This window comes from Lissotriton helveticus, chromosome 6, assembly GCF_964261635.1.
Source record: "Lissotriton helveticus chromosome 6, aLisHel1.1, whole genome shotgun sequence".
Taxonomy (NCBI): domain Eukaryota; kingdom Metazoa; phylum Chordata; class Amphibia; order Caudata; family Salamandridae; genus Lissotriton; species Lissotriton helveticus.
In genome coordinates this window covers 651,475,195-651,501,143 of record NC_136067.1, presented here as the reverse complement: position 1 = coordinate 651,501,143, position 25,949 = coordinate 651,475,195, and the positions used below count along the sequence as shown (strand labels likewise).

Below are 25,949 nucleotides of genomic sequence, written 5' to 3'. Positions count from 1 at the left end.
TCAATTATTTCTCAATTATACAGGAACAAGATGCCCTTTTCGCCTCCAGAAAAACTGTTTTAATCTCAGATTTTTATATAGAATCTGTAAGGCATGGGTCCAAACGTATATCACATTTAAATAAGCAAGCAAACCAATAACAAACATACTTAATCCACGGTATTTTATTGCTATTATCTAACCTTAGACAATCTCGAATTAAGGTTTGTGTGAACGCCGTCTCTTCCTTACTCCATAGGGATTTCCAGAGGAGGAGAGGGCGCATAGCCGCTAGGTCTGAGATTTAGTCTAGACCTAACTCATTATGGATTAATTCAGTAGAGGCAGAGGGCGGGACACATAATAAACGTTTAAGGAACAGGTTCTCTTCAGTTAGTAGGGAATTTTTGTACAATATCCCCAAAGTCCCGCCCCATATAAAGCTGCTGTCACACACCTAGCATTAAAAATATCTATCATAACCTTTGGTCTACGATTTCCTAAATTAGCTGCAAATCTAAATATACCATTGACATTCCTCGACATTGTAGACCTAACATTGGCATGTTCATGGACCCAGGTTCCATTCCCTGAGAAAGTCACTCCCAAATAACAAAACAAATTGATCACCTGAACCCTAGAATCATCAATATAAAAGGGCCTGGTCAATTTGGGGTGCTTACCACATGCCATAATGAATGTTTTAGTTTTATTTATAAGAAGCTTCCTTTTGTCGATAAATAATTTAAAATTGTTTATAAGGCGCTGTAGTCTGATAGGAGTACGGGAGAGTACAACCGCATCATCTGAGTATAAGAGAATTGGTACGGTTTTCTCAAAAATCATAGGGGAATCAGCCGGAATTAGCCTCAATGCTGAATCTACATTATTAATAAATAATGAAAATAATAATGGAGCCAGCACACATCCCTGGCGGATGCTCGTTTAACATTAAAAAAAGGGGTACATTCTCCTGTTTGTCCATCCCGCGCTTTACTAGAGAGTTTCTCGTATAATCTTGCTAAAAAGAAAACAATCTCTTTAGGGGGCGCCCATTTCTAATAAAAGTGGCCACAGGATGGAATGGTCAACCAAGTCAAAGGCGCTGCTGGGGTCCGCGAAACATAGGTATAAGTTAACTTCTTTTGCTAGGGTATATTTACTAATCAATAGGTCTAGGTTTACACATTGTTCCATTGTGCCTAGACCTTTCCTAAATCCTGAGAGGATCATGTTTCCATTCGCCCAACTTTCAAGTCTTTTAAGTAAGATCCTACTCATTATCTTAATAGAAGAGTCCAAAGGGGAAATAGGACAATAGTTACTCTCTACCCAAAGTTGTGGTAGGGAAAGAGCCAGGTGTGAATGTAGAGGAACAGGAAGCTTGAACAATCAAACTTTCAGAAGATTGGTGCATCAGAGGAAATAGAGAATCTCCAGATGCAGGTTTATAGTATATTGCTACTGTTCTGGAAGGCAAGAGTAGTTGTTGGCTTCTCCCAGAAATTTATGATGGGCTCCGTTAAAGCTTCATTAAATGGCAGTAGAGGTTCTGAGTGGAGTGAAGAACCTCAGTTAAAATGTTAGACTAACTCTGTAAAAGGAAGAAACACATTTAACTTCTGTTGCATGGCACAGGATAGAATGGTATGATGTTACCTCTGGAGGTGGTATACCAGTAGGTGAAAGTAACTCCCACTCAGGTGAAGTATCAAGCTCACTAGCCTCTTTCCACCCTTCAAAGTCTGGTTAGTGTATATGGTTCCATCAAATCTCCTTCCAGATATTCATGATCTTCTTGTCCAAAGAAAAACTGTTGTTCTTCTGCTAATCTCTGTGCTTCTCTAATAGAATGATGAACAGGCAGAGAATCTGGAGAAACCAATGGAGATGACTGAGCCAGAGGTGTGGTTATTGGGGTCAATAAAGCCATTGTGGAACTGATAGAGTATGTTGCATCGCCATAGGAAGTCGGTACTGGAGCCGATAAGATTTCCCCGTCTGGAGAGTTCTGAAGGACTGAGGTGAAGCCAACCTATCCGCTGTAGATTTCGGCACCTGTCTCTGCCACTGGAGCAGTGGCATGAATGGGAAAAAGTGAGCTTGTTGATAAGTCGCTGAGAAACCTCTGAAAGAGTATGAAAGTGGATCCATGGGTACTGAAAGTGCACCAGATGGGATCCCCTCACTGTTAAAAATATTAAACATCGCTTTCAAGAAATTGCTTGGGCCTGTACCCAGAGCTTGGAACAAAGGGTACGCATCACTTTCCTGAGGCCGACGCAATAGCCCCAGGCTAGTGATGGTCATTTGTACCCAAGTGAATGATTGTAGGGAGCTCCCTCTGTATATACTATACCAAAGTGAGGTATAGTGTGCACAGAGTCCAGTGGAACCCCAAAGGTAGGTAGAGGTAAAAGTAGATAGCACCTTACTCTCTATTGGTGGTAGTGTGGGGGCAAGTAGTAAGGCTTTATCAGAGGGTGGCGTTAAGCATTTGTTGTACACAGTCAATAAGTAAATGATTGTCACACACTAAAAGACTGAACTTCAGACCAATTGGCTTTGTATAAAAATAGTTGTTTAGTTATTTTATTTCTTAGAACCAAGTAAACCTGAGAAGAACCATCCCTCTGCATCTGCTGCCGCTGAAGGGGCAGCTTTCGTGGCAAGTCGCCCAGAGAAGTCTCTCCCATCCCCCACTTGCACTGTTAAGAGTTTGTCAGCGGGCATATATAGAAAATAACCTGGGCATTTGATATATAACTGCTTAAAAGTTACAAAAGTTGCAGAAAAGGAAGAAATATTAAACAAGATTAGCTGATTTGAGCAAATGTATCATCCCCCCTGCAGCCCAAGTATTAAATAGTGGCAATTTCTAATACTTGTTAGGTCACAAAAAAAAGAAAGTAAGTGAAATAAGTAAATGGACTAGACTAATTCTTAGTCTTATTCTTATTCTTATTCTTGCCCGTATCAATGTCGGCTAAATAAGCCTCTGCTTCTTTGACTTCAAGAAAAAAGTGTGTGTGGCCATCTTTGATAACTTTGAGCCTTGCTGGTTCTTGGAGAAATGCCTGACCTCCGCTTGATTTTATAGGATCTATTAGCTTTCGAAGCATCCATCGTCTGTCCATTGTTTCTTTGCTGAGGTCGGAACGGGCGAAGATTGAGAATTCACCAATAGCTACCGGAGTGTTAGGGCGGGCCCTCCGGCCTGGCGTAATAGAAAATTTCCAAAGAAAATTAGAAAGGGACGTGGGAATCGGCTCTCCCTATTTCTCTGTATCAGAGGGAGGCGATGGGCTCGTTGGATTTGTGAATCCCAGTCCCAATCTGCTAAATCAGGGAAGGCTTTCTGGAATAAGCCTACTAAGTACGCCCTCGGGTCAGAGCCTTCTGCGCCCTCCGGCACGCCAAAAAGTTTAAGATTAGAGCGTCTCTGATGGTTCTCCAAGTCTTCAACTTTTTGTTGAAGTGTAGCAAGCTGAGTTTCATGTTGGTCTGTTGCAGATGCAGTCTCTAAGTTGTTCTCTTCTAGCGAAACCACCCGTTGTTGTAGCTCCTCAATATCTTGCGAGAATCCCCTGAACTTAGTGGTGAGTTCTTGTAGAGTAGATTGAACTTTGCTATTGTCCTCCCTCAATTGTAAATAGTATTCCTGTGCTTCTGCCCGTTGGTTGCTCAATAATTGCAGTATTATATCTAAAGAAGTGGGATCGGCTGATTCTTGGCTTGAGCTTTGTTTAGAGATACTTATATGTGTATTTATCTCCACATTAGTATAGGAAGAAAAAGGTTCTGAAGAAGAGAAGGTGTTCGGGGCTGCTATTGCTGCAGAGATTGCAGTAGGTTGTATCATATCAGCCTCTTCTGTAGAAGATTCCGTGGTAGGCTCGGGTTCAGACACCATCAAGAGTATAGAAGCGGACGGTGGTATGTAAGGTGTGTTGGATATATTAGATGGTAAGTTTAGTGTAGTATCTAAGGGGCAGGAGTCTAAATTAAAAGATCTGGCGGTGTCAGGTAAAGTCTCTTTATTGGATATAGGTTCTGTAGGGCTCCCCCCTGAGAGTCTCTGAGTCATATTTTTGACTAGCCCCTTTGCTTCAATCCATCTTCTTAATGGGCTTTGGTTCTGTAAAGCTTTAATTGAGGTCTGACAGTTATTTCTCATATGTTTGTTTAGTATGCCACCACTTTTGCCGTATTTCTTTGCCTTCGGTTTTGTTTTCTGTTTTCGCCCTTTTTTGGTGCGTGCTTTTATTGCGTTGCTCAGATAGACCCCCTTGTCACCCTTCTCCCCCAATTCATCTTCGATTTCTACGTCAGTATCTTCAATGTCTTCAATATCTTCGAATGAGCCTTGCTCTATCTGATCCGTAGCCACCTCCGCCTCTGCTAGCCCATCAGCTTGCCCACCAGGTTCCACCCTTGCTTCTGCTTCTATATTATCCATCAAGATAGCAGTGTGCTGATTAAGCTGAGGCCCATCTGCATCTGCCCTGTCTTTCTTTGTAGAGACAGATAAATTATTATTCGCTGGAGGTGCAGATTTTTTAGACAGATATACTGCCACTCTGCCCCTCTGTGTTCTCAGTCTCTAGGACCAGAATTGCAATTGCACTTATAGGGTCCCCCCCGCATCTCCCCCTCCTGTTTTTGTCAGTAGCTTAGTTTTAGCCAACAGCCTTGCTGCACTCTGGTTAGCCTTTTTTAAGAGCACATCAGGGGGTAGGTTAGGGGAGTTCTGTACCTGGTTCTCTGGGTCAGAGTCCATGCTGTTCTGTTGCTGATCATCTGGCAGCTCAGGAGCGGCTGTGGACGCTTCAGCGATAGCAAGTTGCCGGTTTACGTTTTTCCCCGCACCTACTACTTTCGCCGTGCCACCTTTAGCTTTCTCCAGTAAGACAGTTCCTGGAGCGTCTGAGTTCGCATCTGAGGTCGTTTGGGCATTAATTTTAAATGTTTGTGCGACCTGAGGGAGAGCCGCAGCCACAACTAGCAAGAGAGGTAAAGCACCCGTAACACCCGCGTCCCCAGCTGGGTGTTTTCGTGTAGTCCGCGGGAACCTCTTCGTAGACATCCCCTTCCTCCGCCAGGTGTTTGCAATGCGGGAGTAAAGCCCCGACCAGCCGAGCCCGGATCCCCTAAACAGACCGCCAATCGTCCGTCGGAGAAGCTCAGCAGTGGCAGTGGCGGTAAGCATCAGCAGCGCGTCTTGTAGTGAGCCTCGTGAGTTGCGCTGAAAGTATTTTTCCGCACAGAGCGCCTCGCTTCCCACCTCCGCACTTTCTTCTGAAGTTCGCTATCTGTCTGTTTTTTTCCCCTTGGAAAGAAAAGTGTATCGCCTGCAATGCCTGCAGCGCTACTGCCCAGTCATGAACGCCGTGTCGCCAGAACTAGGGGGGTGGGGGGTTGGAGGGTGGGAGTCTCCGCAATATGGGGGGTTGAGGGTGGGAGGGGAAAAATTATGAAAATTTGTCTGCAGGCTGAGAGGAATGAGGGGTTGGTCGCATACCATGAAGCCAGAATTTTTTTGCGCGCCAATAATACTAAAAATATGCGATATATGAGGCTATGCGGATGTCATGAAATCTACTTTGGAAAATTTAAGACATGCTTAAAATTTAAGGGATTAATCTTCTGTATTTTTTAGATGTATGAAATAAAATACTTAGCTTGGAACGTAGCCGGGCTCAATAGCAAGAACAAAAGGTGCTTGGTTAAAGAGGAATTGAAAATGCATAACCCCCATATCATTTTATTATCTGAAACACACATTGCGGGTAAGGATAAAAAACTCCTTAAACATCTGGGGTACGACATCATAGTTTGTTCTGCTTTTGGACAATCTACAAGAGGGGTTGCCATACTCAAAGACACGCTATTTCGGGCTGAGACAATACAGACTTTTTGGGGTAAAGATGGCAGATGGGCAATAGCGCAGATAAGCTACGAAAATATTAAATATGTTTTATGTGTGGTCTATGGCTGCAATATAGATGAGCCTAGCTTTTTTGACCATCTGAATGTTAAACTTTTGGGCTTGGAGGGAGAACTTATCATTATGGGGGATTTTAATTGCGTCATGGATTACAGAATTGATACAACTAGCTCTGGGCGATATCAAAGGATGCACAAAACTAGATCAGCTATCTTGGATTTATGCCGCGTACATAACATCAAAGACGCTTGCGACACTTAAACGCTAACAATCCTGGATATACATATTATTCTGCCCCTCATAAAACATGCTCTAGGCTCGACATGGCATTAGCAAGCGAAAATTTATTGGAAAATAGTTCTATGGTTTTATGCCCTCGAATATCATCGGACCATAATGCAATATTATTGACAATCAAAACAATAAATACTAGAACTACCCCCAGACCATTCTCCTTCCCGAGACATTTGATTTCAGATACATCCTCTATGACGCAATTAAAATCACACCTTACTGAATTTATAGGCATAAATATCAACTCAACCTCACCTGATATGGTTTGGGATGCTTGTAAGGCAAGTATTAGGGGTTTCACTCAGGCTTATATAATTAGACAAAATTTTGAAAACAAAAAAAATAACGACCAACTATTGATTAAAATAACAGCTTTAGAAGAACAACTATCATTAGCACTTCGGTATAATGTAGCAAAAAGCATAGAAATCGGCCTTGAACTCTGCTCAATCAAAAATAAAATGAAGTCAAAATTTATTCAGAAAAGCACAAATAGTTTGCATAAATTTAAAATAACACAATATGAGGGGGGTGACAAAATCGGGAAAATCTTGGCCTACAAAGTTGCTGAGGACAGAGCTAACTCTACTATTACAAGCATACGGGGGGCTGGCAATAAAATTTATACTCAACCTCAAGATATTTTAGAACAATTCGCCGATTTCTATAGAAATTTATATACCCCAGAAGTGGATTATAACTTAGACGACATATACAAATATGTGGAGGAGCACACCGGGGACATGCAGAATTGGTTAGAGATAGACTCACTGTCTGAGGACATAACAATGGCTGAATTGCATCTAGCGATAGCTTTATTACCCACAGGAAAAGCGGCGGGCGAGGACACCATACCCCTAGAAATATATACATTCTGCCTAGAAGAGCTTGAACAACTACTGCTGAAAGTCATACAATTTGTAGGCCTAGAAGGAAAGACACCTAGGTCATGGAATAGGGCAAAAATAATATTTTTTTTGAAAAAAGGTAAACCGAAGGAAGAGAGAGGGTCATATCGCCCCATCTCCTTAATAAACACAGACGCAAACATTTTTGCTAAAATTTTAGCTTTAAGACTGGCTCCTATTATGCCTCAAATCACTAACCAACAACAGCATGGTTTCATAACTGGTAGGGACACTACTATACATACTAATATGGCAATAACTGCATTAGATGTAGCAGAGACAGAATCCACCCCACTTGGTATAATTCTATTAGATGCTGAAAAATCTTTTGACCGAGTGGGGTGGGACTTTCTCTGGTACATACTGTTTAGGATAGGGTTTAAAGGACAATTTCTGCGCAGCATTCAAGCACTGTACGATAAACCTTCAGCATATACCAGCTATGGGGGACTGAAATCTTCAGACTTTTCTATCTTACGAGGTACCCGTCAGGGATGCCCCCTAACCCCTCTTCTATTTGCCCTCTCATTGGAGCCTTTTTTGTCCGCACTTCAACTTCAAAATCAGATCGTACCCTTTAGATCAGGAACACAAGAACTAAAAATAACTGCATACGCAGATGACATCGCGATCTACACTGAAGATGTCGTAGAAGCATTAAAGGGAATAGCATTAGAAGCCGAAAAATATGGTAAGGTGGCGGGTTATAAATTAAATCTACTAAAAACGCAAGTAATAGCTAATTATACACCTGCAGTGGCTGTGCCTGAGATCTGCCACTCCGCCACATATCTCGGGGTTAAAATCACGGCTAAATTACTAGAAATCAATAATCTAAACTACAACGAACTAATTAAATCAACCAGCCTATTGCTAAAAAAATGGCACAGATTACCTCTGAACCTAACTGGCAGAATTAACTTAATCAAGATGAAAGTTTTGCCCAAATTTGTATACTTATTTCGGTCTATACCATTAGCATTAAATAATCAATTTTTTAAAAAGCTTGACGGAATACTTGGCAGTTTTATTTGGGGGTATAAAAAAGCAAGAAGATCACTGGCCCTTATGAAAAATAATACGAATTATGGCGGACTCAATTTTCCTGATTTTAAATTATATTTTTGGTCTGCTTTTGTAATTCGTCTTCGCTCCTTATTAAATGAAAGAAGGACTTTGTTTTTTCACTTTTTTACACTAAAATCCGACTCAAACATGTTTCTGTTCCGAATCAACGACCCCAACTACTACAAAAGGGTTAGATTTAAGACTATAAGAGACTTAATAAAGATCTGGGGTAACATACTTTCTTTTTGCAATACCAGCTTTTTTCACCCCAAGCTTCCGCTTTGGGGCAATCCGGGCCTACCAAATATTTTTTCCGACATTAATACTCGCTGCTGGCTAAGATCGGGTATCACGGTTCTAGGGGATTTTTATGGAACACAAGGTTTTTTAGATTTCAATACTCTCAAATTATTATATAATCTATCCGAAAATATGAGATATAAACACCTACAGATACACAACTACCTGATTAATAAAAAACAAATATTGGAGGTCACTGAAATTGATATCTGGACATGTCTATACTCATCCAAAAATAAATCCACAATAAGCGAAGCATACAAGCTTTTTGCTGGATTTAAATCAAATGATTGTATTAAATTGGCTGACAAATGGAGCAGAATGTTGGGGTCAAATATAACACCGAAACAGATTGAGAGTTCTTTAATAAATATCAATAAACGAGTACGATCATCAAACCTCAGATTACAACAATTTAGAACAACCTGTATGCTGTACTACACCCCGGAAAGAATCTCAAAATGGCCATCTAATAACATTCATAGTGATCGTACAAAATGCCCTAAATGCTCTGCCAAAGCAGCTGATTTAGTACATATCTTATTCTCGTGCCCGAATCTTAAAACTTTCTGGCATGACATAGAAAAAGTTCTTAAACTGAAACATTCAGCTGCCTACATTTACGGCCACTTCTGTTTTGTTAGACACTCACTTGGTATCTTTTCCACAAGCCGCTTTGGCCACGATATTAATGTCCTGTGCTAAGCTAACTTTGGCCAGAGCTTGGATTAGTCCAGAAATACCTAAGGTCTGGGACTGGTGGGCCCTGGTAATCGAGATATACTCAATGGAATTAGCTCTAGCTAAGATCAGGGGCTTACAGACATTGAAAAAGCATGAAATAATTTGGGGTACTTTTATAGATTGATGATGCTTCACTTTGTTTATTTATTTATCTTTTATTTTTTTACTTTTTTCTTCTCTCTTTTTCTTTTTCTTGCGATACAGGGGAGGGGTGTAGAAAATAGATCGAACTATACTATCTGCATCAGCGTTGAAAAGAAATTGATATTATCTTCTTGTTCATCTATTCTCCAAATAACATCTCATGATTTAGTTGTATTTGTTTATGCTTTATATGCAAATAATTTATGTATGTGAAAATTAATCATTTATGCCTTAATTTACTTATTCCTTGTACGCCTGCAAACAATAAAAACATTTAAAAAAATAAAAAAAAGAACCAAGTAAACCTGGCACAAGTAAGTGATTTATACTTTGCAATAATAATACAGTTTGAATTGCAGTTGTATATATATACTTTGGTTTGATTACAGTAGAATTACTAGTAATGCAATGCTTTGAAATATTGTACATATACTTTGTCATGTTAAGTTAATTTAAATCGCGCACAGATACTCGAAAGTGTCCCGGTGCGGAACATAAAGGGGCAGCCATCAGAAATGTATACAAAGAAATATGTTTTCAGATTCTTTTTGAAAAATCAGCGGATCCTGAATGTTCCGAAGGGAGAGCGTTCCAGGCAACAGCAGCTTTCCGAGCTAGAGAGCTGCCTCCAAGCCTCTGACGTTTAAAGCGGAGATCCTGGGCAAGGCGCTGGGACAGGGAATGCAGACAACGCGCTGGAGTGTAAAAGGCAAAGCATTTTTGCAAGTAGATGGGGCCGCGCCGATGAAGAGCGCGATGGGCCATGACCAAAGATTTAAATTTGACTCGGTCAGCTACAGGAAGCCAGTGCAGAAAGCGCAGGCGAGGTCTCATGCTATTCCTAGCCGGAATTTCAAGGAGGAGTCTGGCTGCCACATTTTGGACCACCTGGAGTTTTTTTAACAGATAGCCCAGGATACCCACATAAAGGCCACTGGTGTAGACCAGCCGAGACAGAATAAGGGGGCAAATGACAGTCTCTTTCACCGCCCTAGGCAGGAGAGTGAGAAACCTCCTCAAATGTTTCAGAAGGCCAAAGCAGGTCCAAGCAAGTTTCTAAATCTGTGTAGCGAAGGAGACATTCTCCTCAAACCACACCCCCAGGTTCTTGGCGGGCTTCCCTATAGAGGTGGGGATAGGGAACTCAGGGAGACCAAAGAGTTTCTCTAAAATTCGAGAGAAACTTTCTATATAGGCGAATCTCCGATTTATCTTCGTTGCACTTAAGTTGTGCAGTAGCCAGCCAATGAAAAATGGAGGACAGACAGTGTTGAACAGAGGAAACAGAGTCCACATTCTTATCTCAAGTGAAAAGAAGCTGGGTTTCATCTGGTAGGCCATGACCTTAGCCCCAAGTTCCCGTGCCAGGTACACCAAAGGTGTGAGATAAATGGTAAAGAGGAGGGGGCTAAGGGAAGAATCCTGTGGGGCTCCTGTGGTCACTGCCTGGGAAGATGAAGAGGACGGTGGAAGCCATATCTGCTGAGCCCATCCTTCCAAGAAGGATCTGAGCCAGCCCCAAACAGCACCCGACACCCCGATCTCGGTTAGACACGAGAGAAGAGAGTGGGGGACAGCGTTGAATGTCGCCGACAGGTCAAGCAGAATTAAAGCTGCCTTCCCGCCGGCGTCCAGACACTCTCTAATTGCCTCCGAAACCTTCACTAGGGCAGACTCGGTACTGTGGGTGGCTCTAAACCCTGACTGGTCTGGATGCAGCAGGCCCTCTCTCTCAATTGACTTTTCAACAGGATGTCAAGTAGATTACTTTACAGATTACTTTTCTTACACAGTGTAGTATACCTGAGACATTTCCTGCAAACATGTAAGTAAAAGCGTTTTGGTTATTTGTGTACAGTTTTAGAGACTTATATGGATTTTCCAACTCCAAACTTTTTCATAGAAAAGAGTCTATGTTATCCTATGGGAGGAAATAGTATTATCGGTTAACAGGTATGCGCTTTGATGTGGGAGTTGTTTTTCTGGTGTTAAGACTTAGCCGTCCCCCAGGGTCAAGGATGCACTTGTCCTACCCCCTCAGCGGCACTAGGTGGGCCAGATGCAGAGTGCTGAGGCCCAATGTTATCCAATGGGGGATAGGGGGCCTCTGGTTGTGGGCTGCTCACCAGCAGGCCACAAGGTTGTGAGAGCAAAGCTCCTGGACTTAAGCTCAGGACTGGGGGTTCAAGGCAGCACCAAAGGTACACCCTCAGCAGCACTAGGGCGGTGCGGATGCAGGGGGCTAGTTTGTCGTTGGGTGCCCTGTTACTTTCACAATGGGGAGTCTCCGGTTTGCAAACACACTGCAGGCTCGGGGTCGAAGTTCTTCTGGGTGCGACCACCACTTGGAGAGGTAAGTTGGGATGCTGGGGGTTGGTTAGATACCGTCGGTTGGACCACCCAAGGCCGTGGGGCGTCAGGTGCAGGGGTGTCTTTTAGGGTCGGATCTTCTTACCAGCTCCTGGTCGCGGTTGGGGAGAACCTTCCAGATTGAGACAGCAGGCGTCGGCTGGAGGCTTTAGGCAGGTCTGGGATCACTGGACGTCGGGTCTGCATCGCCGGGGAGATCTCCTCGGGGTGTTAGGCCACTCGAACTCAGACTGTGGGCGACGGGTGCAGAGTGGTGCAGACTCACGGATTTCGCCAGAGCTGGAGTATGGTCTCAGCTTCTTCAGGGACCAAACCACAGCAAAGGCCTCCCTCTCAATGGCAATTCAACGCTGCTCCCTGGGGAGAAGCCTTGTGCTTATAAAAGCAACAGGTAGGTTTTGGCCTTCATCATTGGTCTGGGATAGGATCGCTCCTATCGCTTGCTCAGAGGCATCAGTCTGCTCAATGAACTGCTTGGTATAGTCTGGAGGCTTGAGAATTGGTGCTGAGCATATTGCCTCTTTCAGGGTGTCAAAAGCCTTTTGACAGTTAACTGACCAATTACCTTTTTGGGCATCTTCTAGGATGTAAATTCTGTGAAGGGGGGGGGGGGGGGTCACAATGGACTCATATCCCTTCACAAACTTTCTGTAATACCCAGTCAAGCCAAGGAATGCCTCGATCTTGGGCTGTAAGGGTTGCATTTGGCCTCCACCAACAAGGTGGTCCAAGGAAACCACAGTTTCCTTCCCTGTCTGGCATTTGGATGCCTTGCTAGTTAGGCCTGCAGTTTGCAGGGCTTTTAAAACCTTCCCAGGGTGGATCAGGTGATCCTGCCAGGTGGAACTAAAGACATCAATATCATCTAGATAAGCTGCACTAAAAGATTCCAACTCAGCAAGAATTTGGTTCACCAACCTTTGGGAGGTGGCAGAGGCATTATTTAAACCAAAGGGAATAACAGTAAACTGATAATGCCCATAAGGTGTGGAGAATGCTATCTTTTCTATTGCTCTTTGTGCCATGCCAATCTGCAAGTACCCTGCAGTTAAGTTAAAGGTACTTAGAAATTTGGCTGCACCCAATTTATCTCTCAACTCATCTGCTCTTGGGATAGGGTGAGCATCTGTCTTGGTGACAGAGTTGAGCCCTCTATAGTCCGCACAGAACCTTATTTCTCTCTTTCCACCCTGTGGATGAAGTTTGGGAACTAGAACCACTGTGTTGGCCAAAGGGTTCTCAGAGGGTTCAATGACCCCTAACTCCAGCATTTTGCTGAATTCAGCTCTGATGCTTTCCTTAACTTGATCAGACCGTCAATAGATTTTGTTCTTGACAGGTACACTGTCACCAGTGTCCAGATCATGGTTACACCAGTTTGTTTGACCAGGGGTCAAGGAAAAGAGCTTAGCATGCTGCTGCAAGATTTGCTTGCAATCAGTCTGCTGTTGGGTAGTGAGGGTGTCTGAAAATACAACTCCATCCACTGACCCATCATTGGGGCTGTTTAGAGGAGGTCAGGGAGAGGTTCACTCTCTGTCTCCTGATCCTTATCAGTCATCATCAGCATGGTGATGTCAGCCCTGTCATGGAAAAGCTTAAGGCAGTTCATATGGATCAACCTTGTTGGTGTCCTGCTTGTGCCCAGGTCAACCAAGTAGGTGACCTCACTTTTCTTTTCAAAGATGGGTAAGGGCCACTCCATCTGTCTTGGAGAGCCTTTGATGCCACTGCCTCCAAAACCCACACATTTTGCCCTGGTTGAAATTCTACCAGTGCAGCTTTTTGGTCTACCAGTGCTTCTGGAGCTCCTGGCTGGCCTCAAGATTCTTTGATGCCTTTTCCATGTACTCAGCCATTCTGGACCATAGGCCTAGGGCATAGTCTACGCCTTGTTTGGGTTATTGGAGAGGCTTCTCCCAACGCTCTTTTACAAGACAGAGTGGTCCCCGGACAGGATGGCCAAACAGAAGTTCGAAGGGGGAGAACCCTACTCCCTTCTGAGGCACCTCGCTGTAGGAGAAAAGCAAGCATGGTAGGAGGACATCCCATCTTCTTTTGAGTTTTTCAGGAAGCCTCAAAATCATGCCTTTCAATGTCTTGTTAAACCTCCCAACAAGATCATTGGTTTGTGGGTGATAGGGTGTAGTAAACTTGTACTGCACTTCACACTCATTCCACATGTTTTAGGTAAGCAAACATGAAGTTTGACCCTCTGTCTGAAACCACCTCCTTAGTAAACCCTACCCTTGTGAAGAGACCAATGAGGGCCTTGGCTACTGAAGGAGCTGTAGTAGTCCTACAGGGAATTGCCTCAGGATACCTAGTGGCATGATCCACTACGACTAGTATAAACGTTTTTTCTGATGCTGTGGGAGGTTCAAGTGAGCTCACTATGTCCACCCCTACCTTCTGAAAGGGAACACCTACCACTGGTAGTGGAATCAAGGGCCTTTGGGTGTCCACCTGTTTTGCCACTGGCTTGACAGGTGACACAGGAGCTGACAAACTACTTTACTTTCCGAGACATCTGGAGCTAGTAATAGTGGCTAACTAGCCTTTCCCAAGTTTTGGTTTGGCCCAGATGTCCAGCTAGGGGGATGTCATGAGCTTAAGATAGTAGGAACTTACTGTACTACTGAGGCACTACCACTCTCCTAGTGGCTCCAGCTTTCAAGAGTTGGGCCGTCCTGCTGCCCTAGGCACAGCTCTTCCCTAGAGGGTCCCCCTGGGCTTAAGAGTTCAACCTGGTAATGGTCAAGCTCCATGGGCTTAGTTCCGTCTGGAGCGTCCAAATCCTCTCCCTGAGGAGAGGGGTCCTGATCCTTTTGCTGTACAGAAGCTGGTTTCCCAGTCTTTTACCTTTTCTCTTGGAAGGTTGGGCCATACTTTCAGGCTTAAACACTAATTTTTCACCCAGCTTTCGGCCCTCTGTGCTCTTGTTTTTACACACACAAACTCAGGGATGTCCAGCATTGCTGCATGGGTTTTTAATTCTACCTCAGCCATTGCTGAGGTTTTCAAGTCATTACCAAGCAGACATGCAGCTGGAAGCTGTGAAGAGACCACTGTCTGTTTCAGGCCAGCAACCCCCGTCTAATGTCACCATAGCCATTGCATGGTTAGTGGTAACACTGTCAGCATTAGTGACTGGTTAAGTTTTCCCAATCAAGTATTGCTCTGGGGAAACCAGTGCATCCCTCACCATAGTGACACCTGTATCCCTCAGGGCTTCTATTCTAGTCCCATTGATCCAAGGGTATTGCAAGTATTTCTTTAAGTTGGGTGGCCACACAGCTAAAGTGGCAAACTCTACTTCCCCTTCTGTGACTAGAACTGCTTCAGTATTCAACCCGATTAGCTCTTGGCACACTGGTGATCCTATCAGGAGACTAACTACACCAGGAGTAGCTGTAGGAGGACTAGGGGGCTTCTTGTTAGGACACATAGCATCTCCAGTTAGTGTCCCAACTTCTTACAGTTAGTAGACCAGGCCTTTGCAGGATCAAAGTTCTATCCTCTGTACCTATTATTGGATTGGGAAGAGTTTCCGGACCCTCCCCCCTGTGCAGGGTTTTGGGGCCCTTTTGAAGACTCTAGCTTTTTATCTTGAGGATTCTCACCACCTTTCCCCTGGGGAGGTTTGGTAACCGCTTTCTTTTTGTCACCCCTGTGGTTGTTTTAGTCCACTTTGTCTTGATGCAATGGTCTGCCTTCTTTCCCAATTCTTGGGGAGAAATTAGACCTAGGATTACCAGATGCTGATGTAAAGTCCATTGAAATCACGTACATTGTGTCAAGTTAACCAACCATCTAGTGTCTTAACTGAGTGGTCAACGAAGTTAATCCAGGATTGGTTTTGTGAGACCCCCTAAATCTAATTCTGTATTCCTCAGATGCGAGCCCAAAGCCCTCAATCAGAGTTCTCTTCATAAGGTCATAAGACCCAGCATCTTCCTCTGAAAGGGCCAGGAATTTGTCCCTGCAGTTACCAGAGAACAGTTCCCGAAGGAGTGCTCCCCCCCCAGTGTGACTTCTTCACTTTTCTCATTTCACACGCCCTCTCAAAGGCTGTGAACCATTTTGTGTTATCACTCTTCATATTTAGGGACAATCCCTTTGGGGATTTTAGGATCATAAGATTGCTCTTTATCCTTATTAAGTACATTGCTGCCACCATTGATGGGTGCTAGGCCCATCTCTGCTCTGTCTCTCTCTAGAGCCAGGAGTCTGGTCTCTAGAGCCAGGAGCCTGGTCTCTAGAGCCAGGAGTCTGGTCTCTAGATCCAATCTTTTGGTCAACCTTGCTAGCAGGTTGTCCTCCTCATTGAGGCTGTCCTCAATGACCTTAGTAGTAACTGGTCCACCTTGGTGGACTAAAGGTACTGAGAGGTTTATTCTTGGATTCATGGCCACTGGGACCCTACTCTCTATGTGAAGTGGGGGAGGGGGTTGGTTTATCTCCTCATCCCTTCCTTCTGTCTTCTTCCACATCTGAGAGGTATTCATCATTCTCAGAGGAATGGTCCTTACCATACCTAGCCAACAGCTCCTGGAGCTTTTGTTTGGTGGGATGGGACCCCATAGTTATGTTTTTAAATTTGCATAGGGACCTTACCTTCTTGAAAGATAAGTGGAGTTAAGGGGTGAGGTCAAGCTCCTCAACCTGGTCCTCTATGCCATTGTGGTTATCTTCACTAACAGCTAGGTTCTTGTTAAGAGACCTTGTTAAAAAAACTTCTAACCCCTCTTATTCATAGCTAATGTGACTTTTTATTTTTCTAAAATTCTAAAGGGACTTAACAAAGGCCCTAACAAGACTAAGTAATTTGGAAAAACTTGTCAATTCAAAAATCAGAATTCTAAACACAATTTAAGAGTTCTGTTGTGTGATCAGGTGGTAACCAAGATTGTCCAACAAATGCAAACTTGTATATCCCACCACTGATCCACCAATGTAGGAAGCTGGCTCTGTATATACTATACCAAAGTGAGGTATAGTGTGCACAGAGTCCAGTGGATCCCCAAAGGTAGGCAAAGGTAAAAGTAGATAGCACCTTACTCTCCATTTGTGGCAGTGTGGGCAGCAGTAAGGCTTTATCAGAGGGTAGTGTTCAGCATTAGTTGTACACACTCAATCAGCAAAGGATTGTCACACACTCAAAGACTGAACTTCAGACCAATTGGTTTTGTACAAAAATATTCTTTTAGTTATTGTATTACTTAGAACCAAGCAAGCCTGGCACAGGTAAGTGATTTATACTTTGCAGTAATAATACAGTTTGATTTGCAATTGTATATATACTTTGGTTTGATTACAGCAGAATTACTAGTAATGCATTGCTTTGAAATATTGTACATATACTTTGTATTGACTTTTCAATAAGATGTCAAGTAGATTACTTTACAGATTACTTTTCTTACACGGTGTAGTATACCTGGATACTGCACAGGGACATTTCCTGTAAACCGATAAGTAAAAGCGTTTGGTTATTTGTACACAGTTTTAGAGACTTTTATGGATTTTCCAACTCCACACTTGAATACATTTTCATAAAAAACAGTCAATGTTATCCTACGGGAGGAAATAGTGTTATCGGTTAACAGCTAAGTACTTTGTTGTGGGAGTTGGTTATCTGGGGTTAGACTCAGGGGTCCCCCAGGGTCAAGGATGCACTCTTATTACACCCTCAGCGGCACTAGGGCAGCCGGGTGCAGAGTGCTCAGGCCCTATGTTCTCCAGTAGGGGCTGCTCACGAAGAGGCCACAAGGTTGTGGGAGCAAAGCTCCTGGACTTAAGCAAATGGGGGTTCAAGGTAGCACCAAAGCTGCACCCTCAGCGGCACTAGGGCGGCCAGGTGCAGGGTGCTAGCTTGTCGTCGGGTGCCCTGATACTTTCAATGGGGAGTCTCCGGTTTGCAAATATACTGCAGCAGGCTCTGGAAGAAGGTCTTTTGGGTGCGACCACCATTTGGAGAGGCAAGTTGGGATGCTAGGGGTTGGTTAGACACCGTTGGTTGGGCCACCCAAGGCCATGGGGCGTCGGGTGCAGTGGTGTCTTTTAGGGTGGGATCTTCTTACCAGCTCCTGGTCGTGGTTTGGGGGACCTTCCAGCTTGAGGCTGCAGGCGTCGGCTTGAGGCAGGTCAGGGATCACATGATCTTGGGTCTGGATCGCTGGGGAAAACTCCTCGTGGTGTTGGGTCACTCGAACTCGGGCAGTGGGCGACGGGTGCAGAGTGGTGCAGACTTGCGGATTTGGCCAGAGCTGAAGTCTGTTAGTGAACAAATCCGGAGATCACGGGAGACAAAGTCTTTTCTTCGGAAAGCTGGGCAGGTCCTCTGGGTTTTTGAGGTTAACGGCTGCAGGACACACCAGAGTTTCGCTTCTGCAGGTTCGAGGTGGGGACAGGCGGCAGGGTGGGGCCAAGTCAGTGCGCGTCCACCTCTTTTTAGCCTGGGCACGGCTGGTCGCTCCTTCTATTCTTCTTGTAGTTTCTTGTCTGAGGAGGCAAAGTTCAGGGGTGCCCCTAAATACTAGATTTAGGGGCGTTACAGGTAAATAAAAGGTGGGGACCAATGGGTCCCTTCCTTGGGGTGGGTACACCCCCTAATATGGTACCCTCCAGTGGGAGGGGGGCATATGCCTCCCTCTGGTTGGCTGGGTCCCACCCATCTGCAAGATTGTGCTTCCCGTCGCCTCCCCCACCTGATGGGTTGGGGTTGACAAAGGTGGGCACACCTCTTTTCCTCACTTGTTTTTCCCACCAATTCTCTCGCAAAAAGTGGGGGTTAGAACCGGTGGTGGCCAGTTCCTGAAAGCAGAAACAGGCCTGGGGAAGCTCACAAAGGCGGCAAGCCTTTGAAGCTTCCCCTTCCTGGACCCTGCCCATCCTGGGGGAGGAAGCTTGGCATCTCGTCCCAGGATAATGTGCATTGTTTCAGACCCCCGAGAGCAGCAGGCTCTCGCCCCAGGTGTCCAGAAACATGTCTGTTGGTGGCAGCTGGCAAGCAGCCACTCAGCCTGGACACTAGTGGTAGTTAGTTTTTTTAGGTGGCAGCTCTAAGATGCCCTCTGTATGCGCATTTTTCATTAAATCCCACACTGGCATCAGTGTGGGTTTAATGTGCTGAGAAGTTTGATATCAAACTTCTCAGTTTTCAGTAAAGTCATTATGCTATTTTGGAGTTTGTAATGGCAAACTCCCAGCACCATATACTCTTAATGGCATTACTGCACTTACAATGTCTAAGGATTGGCTTAGACACTGTAGGGGCACAGGGCTCATGCACCTGTACCCTCACCACTGGTATAGTGCACTCAGCTAAAGGGGTGGCTGATCTATGGCAGGGCAGTGGGTTGTAGGCCTGGCACACAGGGATGTGTGCCATGTCGACTCTTCACTTTGTTCTGCACAAAAACATGCAGCCTGCAAAGGCAGTGTGAGTGTAAAGGTACAGGGCCTCTAAGAGTGGCACAATAAGTGCTGCAGCCCTTTGAGGCCTTCCTTGGTCACAGTGCCCTGGGTACCTGTGGTACCATTTACCAGGGACTGGCCTGTGGCCAGAGAGTGCCAATTAGGTTTGGTCTTCAATGCAGTTTTAGGGAAAGAACATAGGCCCTGGGTACCTAATTGGCCGAAGCCCAGGGCACACTTAGTCAAAGTACATCAGAAGTTCAGCAAAAAGTGGGGGCAATCATGCAGAAAGAGGGCACTTTCTCACAATGATCACTTATACCAGACTACTGCTAATCCTGTATTGTGGCACAGACTGCCCACCAGTGCGAGATTACAACAATAAGAAAAGTGGCCCACCTACGGATTCACTACCTTCTATTTGAAACATCCATGCAAATAAGGTTATTGTCCATGTGTTATCTACTTCCTCCAATAGTGCGTTCTAAAGGAAGCCAATCTTACTACTTTTGAAGGTTCCACAGGACTGCGACATAGAACCTCAAGCATTGCTGGTATCAATGCATACGAAGGCTCCTATACACTATAGAAGGTAGTGAGCCCGGAGGGGGGCCAATTTTCTACTTATTGTGATCTTAAGTAGGTGGACAGTCTGTACTTTGGATAGGAGTCCCACATGACTTCTGTTTGGAGCTAAAATATTGTACTTTCAGAAATGGAACCAGAGACCAGATACTTGGAGTAGGTTGGTCCCACTGGATCTTTGAAGATTTCTTGCTGAAAAATGTCCAATCCCAACGCAAAATGGAACTTAGTAGTTTTTTTCTGACATGCAGTTCCACAGCGTCAGATTGGAGTTCAGCTTTGTCCTAACAAAGCTGAACTCCAATCTGACGCTGTGGAACTGCAAGTCACATTTTCTTTTTCTGGTGGGTCTTCTGGTGTCCAAACAATAATGGCAGTATACTTTTAAGACCACGGGACCTCCGGGGAGGGTACCTAGAGACTCTCAGGGTGTCAAGCAGAGGCCAACAGCAGCCTAGTCCAGGTCCAGTTCCCACTAGTCAGCTGGACCCTTCATGGAAAAGGCCTCTATCTGTGTCTCTGTAGCCACATTGGAGGTCATCCATCTTACCCTTCTTTGTCCGAGTAACAAAAGGAGCAGGTCCAGTTCAATCAGGGTTCATCGTAGGCCACAGAGAGAAAGTCTAATCCTCTTCTGAACTTCCACATGTCCAGTAAGTGTTCTAAGAGGGCGCCCTGGAGTTAAACAATTATGCCTGGTCTCACCTAGAGGATGGGGGTGACTCCTAGGCACGCCCAACTACTGGAGCATAAGTTCCTGGGGGCAGCCCTATCCAGTTTGTCCTACTGCAAACAGCCTAAAGGTTCCCCTCACTCTCAAAATTCAAGATGGAGAAACCCTTTCTCCCTTATACATAGTCTGTGTGGACAGGGCAAAGAGCAGTAACCTCCCCTGTGCCCACTCAAAACCAGTTCTGTGGCTGGCGCACCTACCATTGAGTTTGCTGCCACCTGGCTAGGAAAGGCAAAGACTGCTTCTTGCAGGTCTACTCTTACATTTACTTGTGAAAAGGCAGATCCCTTCTTCGAGTTAATGAAGTCCATGGGTACGCCTTAACTTGTGTTCCTGCAAGGAGAAGAAAAAGTATACCCACACCCAAGCCTTTGCCTATTGTCTGGGAGAAGTTTTCACAACTCATTTAGGCCAAGAAGAGGCTGGGCAGCGGCTAGAGAGCCAATGTATATTAGCCTCCAGTGCTCTCCGACAGGCTAAAATTGCCTTTCTAAAATGTAAAATTCTAGTTTCTTTAATACAAAACCTTACTTTACCAATAGATTGGATTGTTATTAAATATAAAATAAATCTTTGAATGGGGTCTGTAGCTGGTACAGGTCAAACGTTCTAGATTAAAGTGCATAATCTATACTTTGACTTTTCATGTGCTCCAGTTACAGTAAAATATGAAGTACCCTGCCTTGTGGGCAGCAATGCGTATTTAGGGGTCAATTTTTAACATCTACTGGTCAAAATAGTTATTTTGACAGATCTGTGTAGCAGGATTCAAGCTGCTGCTGTCAGTCTACACAGGGGTAGGCTGAAGCCATGGTTTCACTGACACTGTAGTGGATGGCACAATGGGTGCTCTAGTTCACTGGTTGCATTAGACTTTTCAGGTGAGGGGTGTTGTTCTACAACAAATACTATTGCCTTTAAGAAAGTGAACTGGGACATTCAATGTTACGCCAATTTCAACATGATTGAAGCACAGGCACTTTACACCTATTTAGCATGGGTAAAGTAGTTCCAATATCAGCAAAATAGATACTGTAAAAATTGGGGGGACATTATGCAAACAATGTTCATTTACTAAACTGGGGTACCCCTTGTTCTGGCAATATCAGGGTCAGAACCAAGAGACTATGGTGCCTCTTCTGACATGTACGACATGGAAGAGGACCTAGGTCAGAATCAGGGTGGATGACGACTGCTTGCGCTTTTGTGATTACAGAGGGCGACATCATTCGAGATTAAGAGATTTACAGCCTGATTCATGTACGGGCCGTTTTGCGTGGCCCTAATAGCGAATCATAGCGACTCGCTATTGAGGACACGCAAAACGGTATTCATGTAGGAATTGCTAAATAAATAGCGATTCCTACATGTTCTCTATTTGCGAGTAGAAGTTTGCTACTCGCAAAAAAAGGAATAACTCCCCATTCATTCCTATGGGCCAAAAGGCCCATAGGAATGAATGGGGAGTATCCCTTATTTGCGAGTAGCAAATAAGATAGCGATTTTAAGGGTGCCAGGGGTGTCCAAAGGACACCCTGTAGCACCCCTAAAATGCACATTTGAACAGGTGTTGCGCACACACATGTCCAAAGGACATGTGTGTGTGCAACATGCAACTTAGAAAAATGCTTTTAAAAGCATTTTTCTAAGTTTTTGCTATTTACCGAGAGGTCTGACCTCTCGGTAAATAGCGGCCCAAATTGGAAAAATCGCAATTTTTGAAAGTGTCATGAATAGCATTTAAGGAATCTCTAATAGAGATTCCTTAAATGCTAATCCTCGCATATTAGCTAATTCTTCATTAGCGATTTTTGCATTTGGGATTGTGAATCCCAAATGCCAAAATTGCACTCGCAAAAGGCAAGATTCTGAGAATCTTGCCCTTTGCGAGTGCAATTTAGCTTCATGAATCAGGCTGTTAGTGTCTGAGATTGGTATCCATGCCAGATCTTCTTTGTGCACTTGTGGCGTCTGCACCAGCGTCAATGTAGAAGAGGTAGACTAAATGGAGACTGAAGACACAGTAGAGGGAGCAGGAAGCAGACCAAAAATTTGGAGCGTGGTCTCTTCGAGGGATTTAATTTTCTGTGGTGTTGGCGATTGTCCAGAAAACTCTGGCACACTTGCATCAGATAAGGAATTGAGTCCGCGATTGGACACCCAGAAGGTATACGACTGACAAAGTGATGAACTTGTGCTTTTTCGTTCGATTCAGAATGGCAGCATGGTGTCAAGTCTCGATTTGCTTTTTTTATGTTTGTGCTTGGACTTTGATTTCAACTTACCAGAAGACTTAAGAGTGCAAAGTTGACCACTCAAAGGAATGGCATCAGGAACCAGGCAGTGTCTGTACCTACGCCTTGTCGTGGGAGCTAGACTTATGTGAAGGACACAACTTTTTTTTGTGTCTTGCTGAATACAGCTTCATCTCCTGGTAACAGATCACCTTCGGGTGCATGAGGGTACATTTATAGTACGATTTTGAGTTGGGACTATGCCAGATACCAGAAACACACCTCATGCGGCTCAATGACTGACATCTGTTTTCTGCAGTCGCATGGTTTGAAACCTGTTGTCTTGGGTGTGGACATTCTACCCTAGCACACTAGAGTTCCATTTAGGAGTTGTCAAAAAACCTAACAAGATTGGGAACGCAGCTTTGCATCAGCATCAGAAGGTGTGGAAAAATAAAAGATGTCAGCCTGCAGGCCCGACACCTACGTGGGGTCCGCTTCGTCACTTCCACGGCGGTATGCAGCCAATGCGGACCTGCAGGGCAGCACCTGGTAGCAGGCAGAAGCACTGCCGAAGAAAAGTTTCTGGATCCAGTCTGGTGCCTTAGGAAATATTCTAAGATGAGGCATCTACGGTTTGAAGCATCTATAGAAATTATTTTTCATAGCAGTGACGGTGTGCACAAAACAAGCTATGTATTTTACATTCATCATGCACAATTAAGCAATTCCACTGTAGTAGTAGCTATAATTATGCAAACCATTGCAAAATAATTACCTTTGATCTTGTTTTGCCATTTTCGTCTTGGGAAGACATATCTTTAATCGTTTCAGGTGGCATGTAATTCACGGTCCCAACCTGAAAGAAAACAGTTTTAAGATTTTTTTAAAAATATAAACCAAGCAGAAATGTAAAGTTTAAATAGCAAAAAAATGTGTAGCCAAATGCTGATGGCTATTTAGCAATATTCTTTGATACCAGATAACCACTGTTTACTTCTCACAAAAAAGGGACAAGTTATTTTCTATTGTGACTCTTTCCTCAAATGTTAATTTTTGTCTGATACAAATCATTGGGGTAGAAACAACCAAATATTAGGAATAAAAATTGCATCATAAAGCTATTAAAACCCACCATGTGAGGAGCCCAGCATCGTGCAAGAAAAGCAGGTAACTAATTCACAAACGTCTTACTGCATACACACACAAAGGGAAGCTTCCAGAACACATCATAGAAACTATATCTATCTAACGAAAGAATAATCTTTACACGCCAAAATACTTATATTTTGTCTTTCTAATGTAAAATATATAGTTGCTGGACTGCTTCAACATTTCCCACCTTCCTTTTAAGAAAAAGAGATTAAAAGAGAAAACTGCTTCAACAGCCAAACAAGCACACATAGCACTAAAACTGAACTGCCACATTAAAGAAGTATTGTGTGTTCCCTTCAGGGCTCACTCAGTTTTCTCGTATTTTGGTTTGCTTCCACATTTTTGCTGCTTTGTACTGCACACGCTACGCTTGGCATTTTTATTTTTGCCCCACAACATTATTATAGAAAAGCACTGCCCATGCTTTTGTTACTGCTTCAGACTGCCTGACCATCTTGTACAAAGTCATACACTGTGCCCGGTATTTTTGTGATCGATTAGCAAACGTAGCATGCCACTTAGACACAACATACATTCACATCTCCTGTTTTCAAGAAGACACCTCGTAACATGTAGACCGAGACTTGACTTTTTTAAAACAGCGAGAAGACATTCTAGCAGAGCAAACACCCAGACAAAAGATCCACAGCCTGAGCTGTAAAACTACCCATGCATAGTAGGTAGGGGGTTCATCACTAAACCCAGGGATCTATAATATAACGCTGTGTTTACATAGTGGGAGTAGGCTGAGGCAGATAAATAATTCACCATGGTAGGGCTTATTGTTTATAGTTTACTTGTAACGCTCCTCACTCTGTTGGGATGCATGCGTTTTCTCGTTGCAGCGCAGATGTTTTATGATAGAGCACAATACGTTTAAATAAATACTGTAAACTGTTCTCGTGCCTTTTTTGTTTGTTAATTATGGACATGCATGAGAGAGAAGACAAATGGTTGACAATCTGTTTCCATGGCTCGTTGAGGTAACTAGAGTGCTGTGCTCTGGGGAGCTAACTTAGCTGTCACTCTGGGAAGGTTAGGATGGCAGGTAAAGAATAATGAGCTAGTCTGGATTGAGGCTCATAGGTAATGATGTGGTATGGTGACTCAGTCCCTACATAGGGATGTTCTATGGTCCCAAGCATAGTTCTGATAACAAAGAATCCCTGCACCAGTAGCATTCAATACAGTGGAAGCTCATCAATAACACAAAGGAAGTGTAAGCTGCCGAGGCACATCCTCCTAGTTAACACATATATACATAGTTAATATCGTGACGGATGAAGCTTATTTTTTTTTAGTCAATAAAAGTAAATTTCTCAGAAGGAGATAGAAAAGTCTGGAAAGGTCGCCTAACTCATAACTTACTGTTGCATGCTTCATCATAAGAGCCCTGACTACACCAAAGTAGGTTATCACTCTGGTGGACTCAACGTATGTAGGGACTTATTAGATAAGCATTTTACTGGAGCAGAACAGGAGTCCAGTTGAAACTATCTCAAGGTTATACTCAAATGAGTTTTCCCTTATCTTCTACACACCCTCAATATACTTAAAAACCAAGAGGGTAAAACTGAACTGCTATGATTCTATTACCCCTATAAATTAATCAACATGTTTCAGACAAATGTTCAGTTCATATGGGTCTATGGCGTTCTCCACTGCTCCTATCCTTCCCCAACTATTTAAACGTGCTGTACACATCAATGAGGCCTAACGCTCTCATACTTTAAATATTTTCTCCCATTGCAAACACCATAACTTAGGGTGGATTTAAGTTTAGCTCGTCAGTGTGGGGGATTTCCCCCTGTGGCCACACAGTAGTCCAGGAGTAAAATGCCACCACAGTACCCATTCTTTCCGCTCTCACACTGACGAGAAGTTTGAATCCACCATAATGAGCGTTAGGCCTCATTGAGGTGTGCAAGAACCAGATTCCATGCCTTTGTCCCAGCTAATGAGCCAAGTTAATTACTCTGCTCTCCAGCAGGAGAATTAAAGGCCTTCCCACACAACAGAGCAGTTGATAATGCTTAATCCAGTCTCTCTGAACAAACGGGTTGGGCAGGGAC

General features: G+C 44.0%; 1 protein-coding gene across 4 annotated transcripts in view; it reads right to left on the bottom strand.

The window, feature by feature from the left end:
- TTK (TTK protein kinase) overlaps positions 1–25,949 on the bottom strand; it is an 894,856-nt gene that overhangs the window by 312,977 nt on the left and 555,930 nt on the right. For all 4 annotated transcript variants that reach the window (XM_078648117.1, XM_078648119.1, XM_078648116.1 and 1 more), the window contains exon 18: positions 23,501–23,581. In XM_078648117.1, coding sequence (XP_078504243.1) covers positions 23,501–23,581 — 81 coding nt within the window. The remainder of the gene's footprint in view (positions 1–23,500; positions 23,582–25,949) is intronic.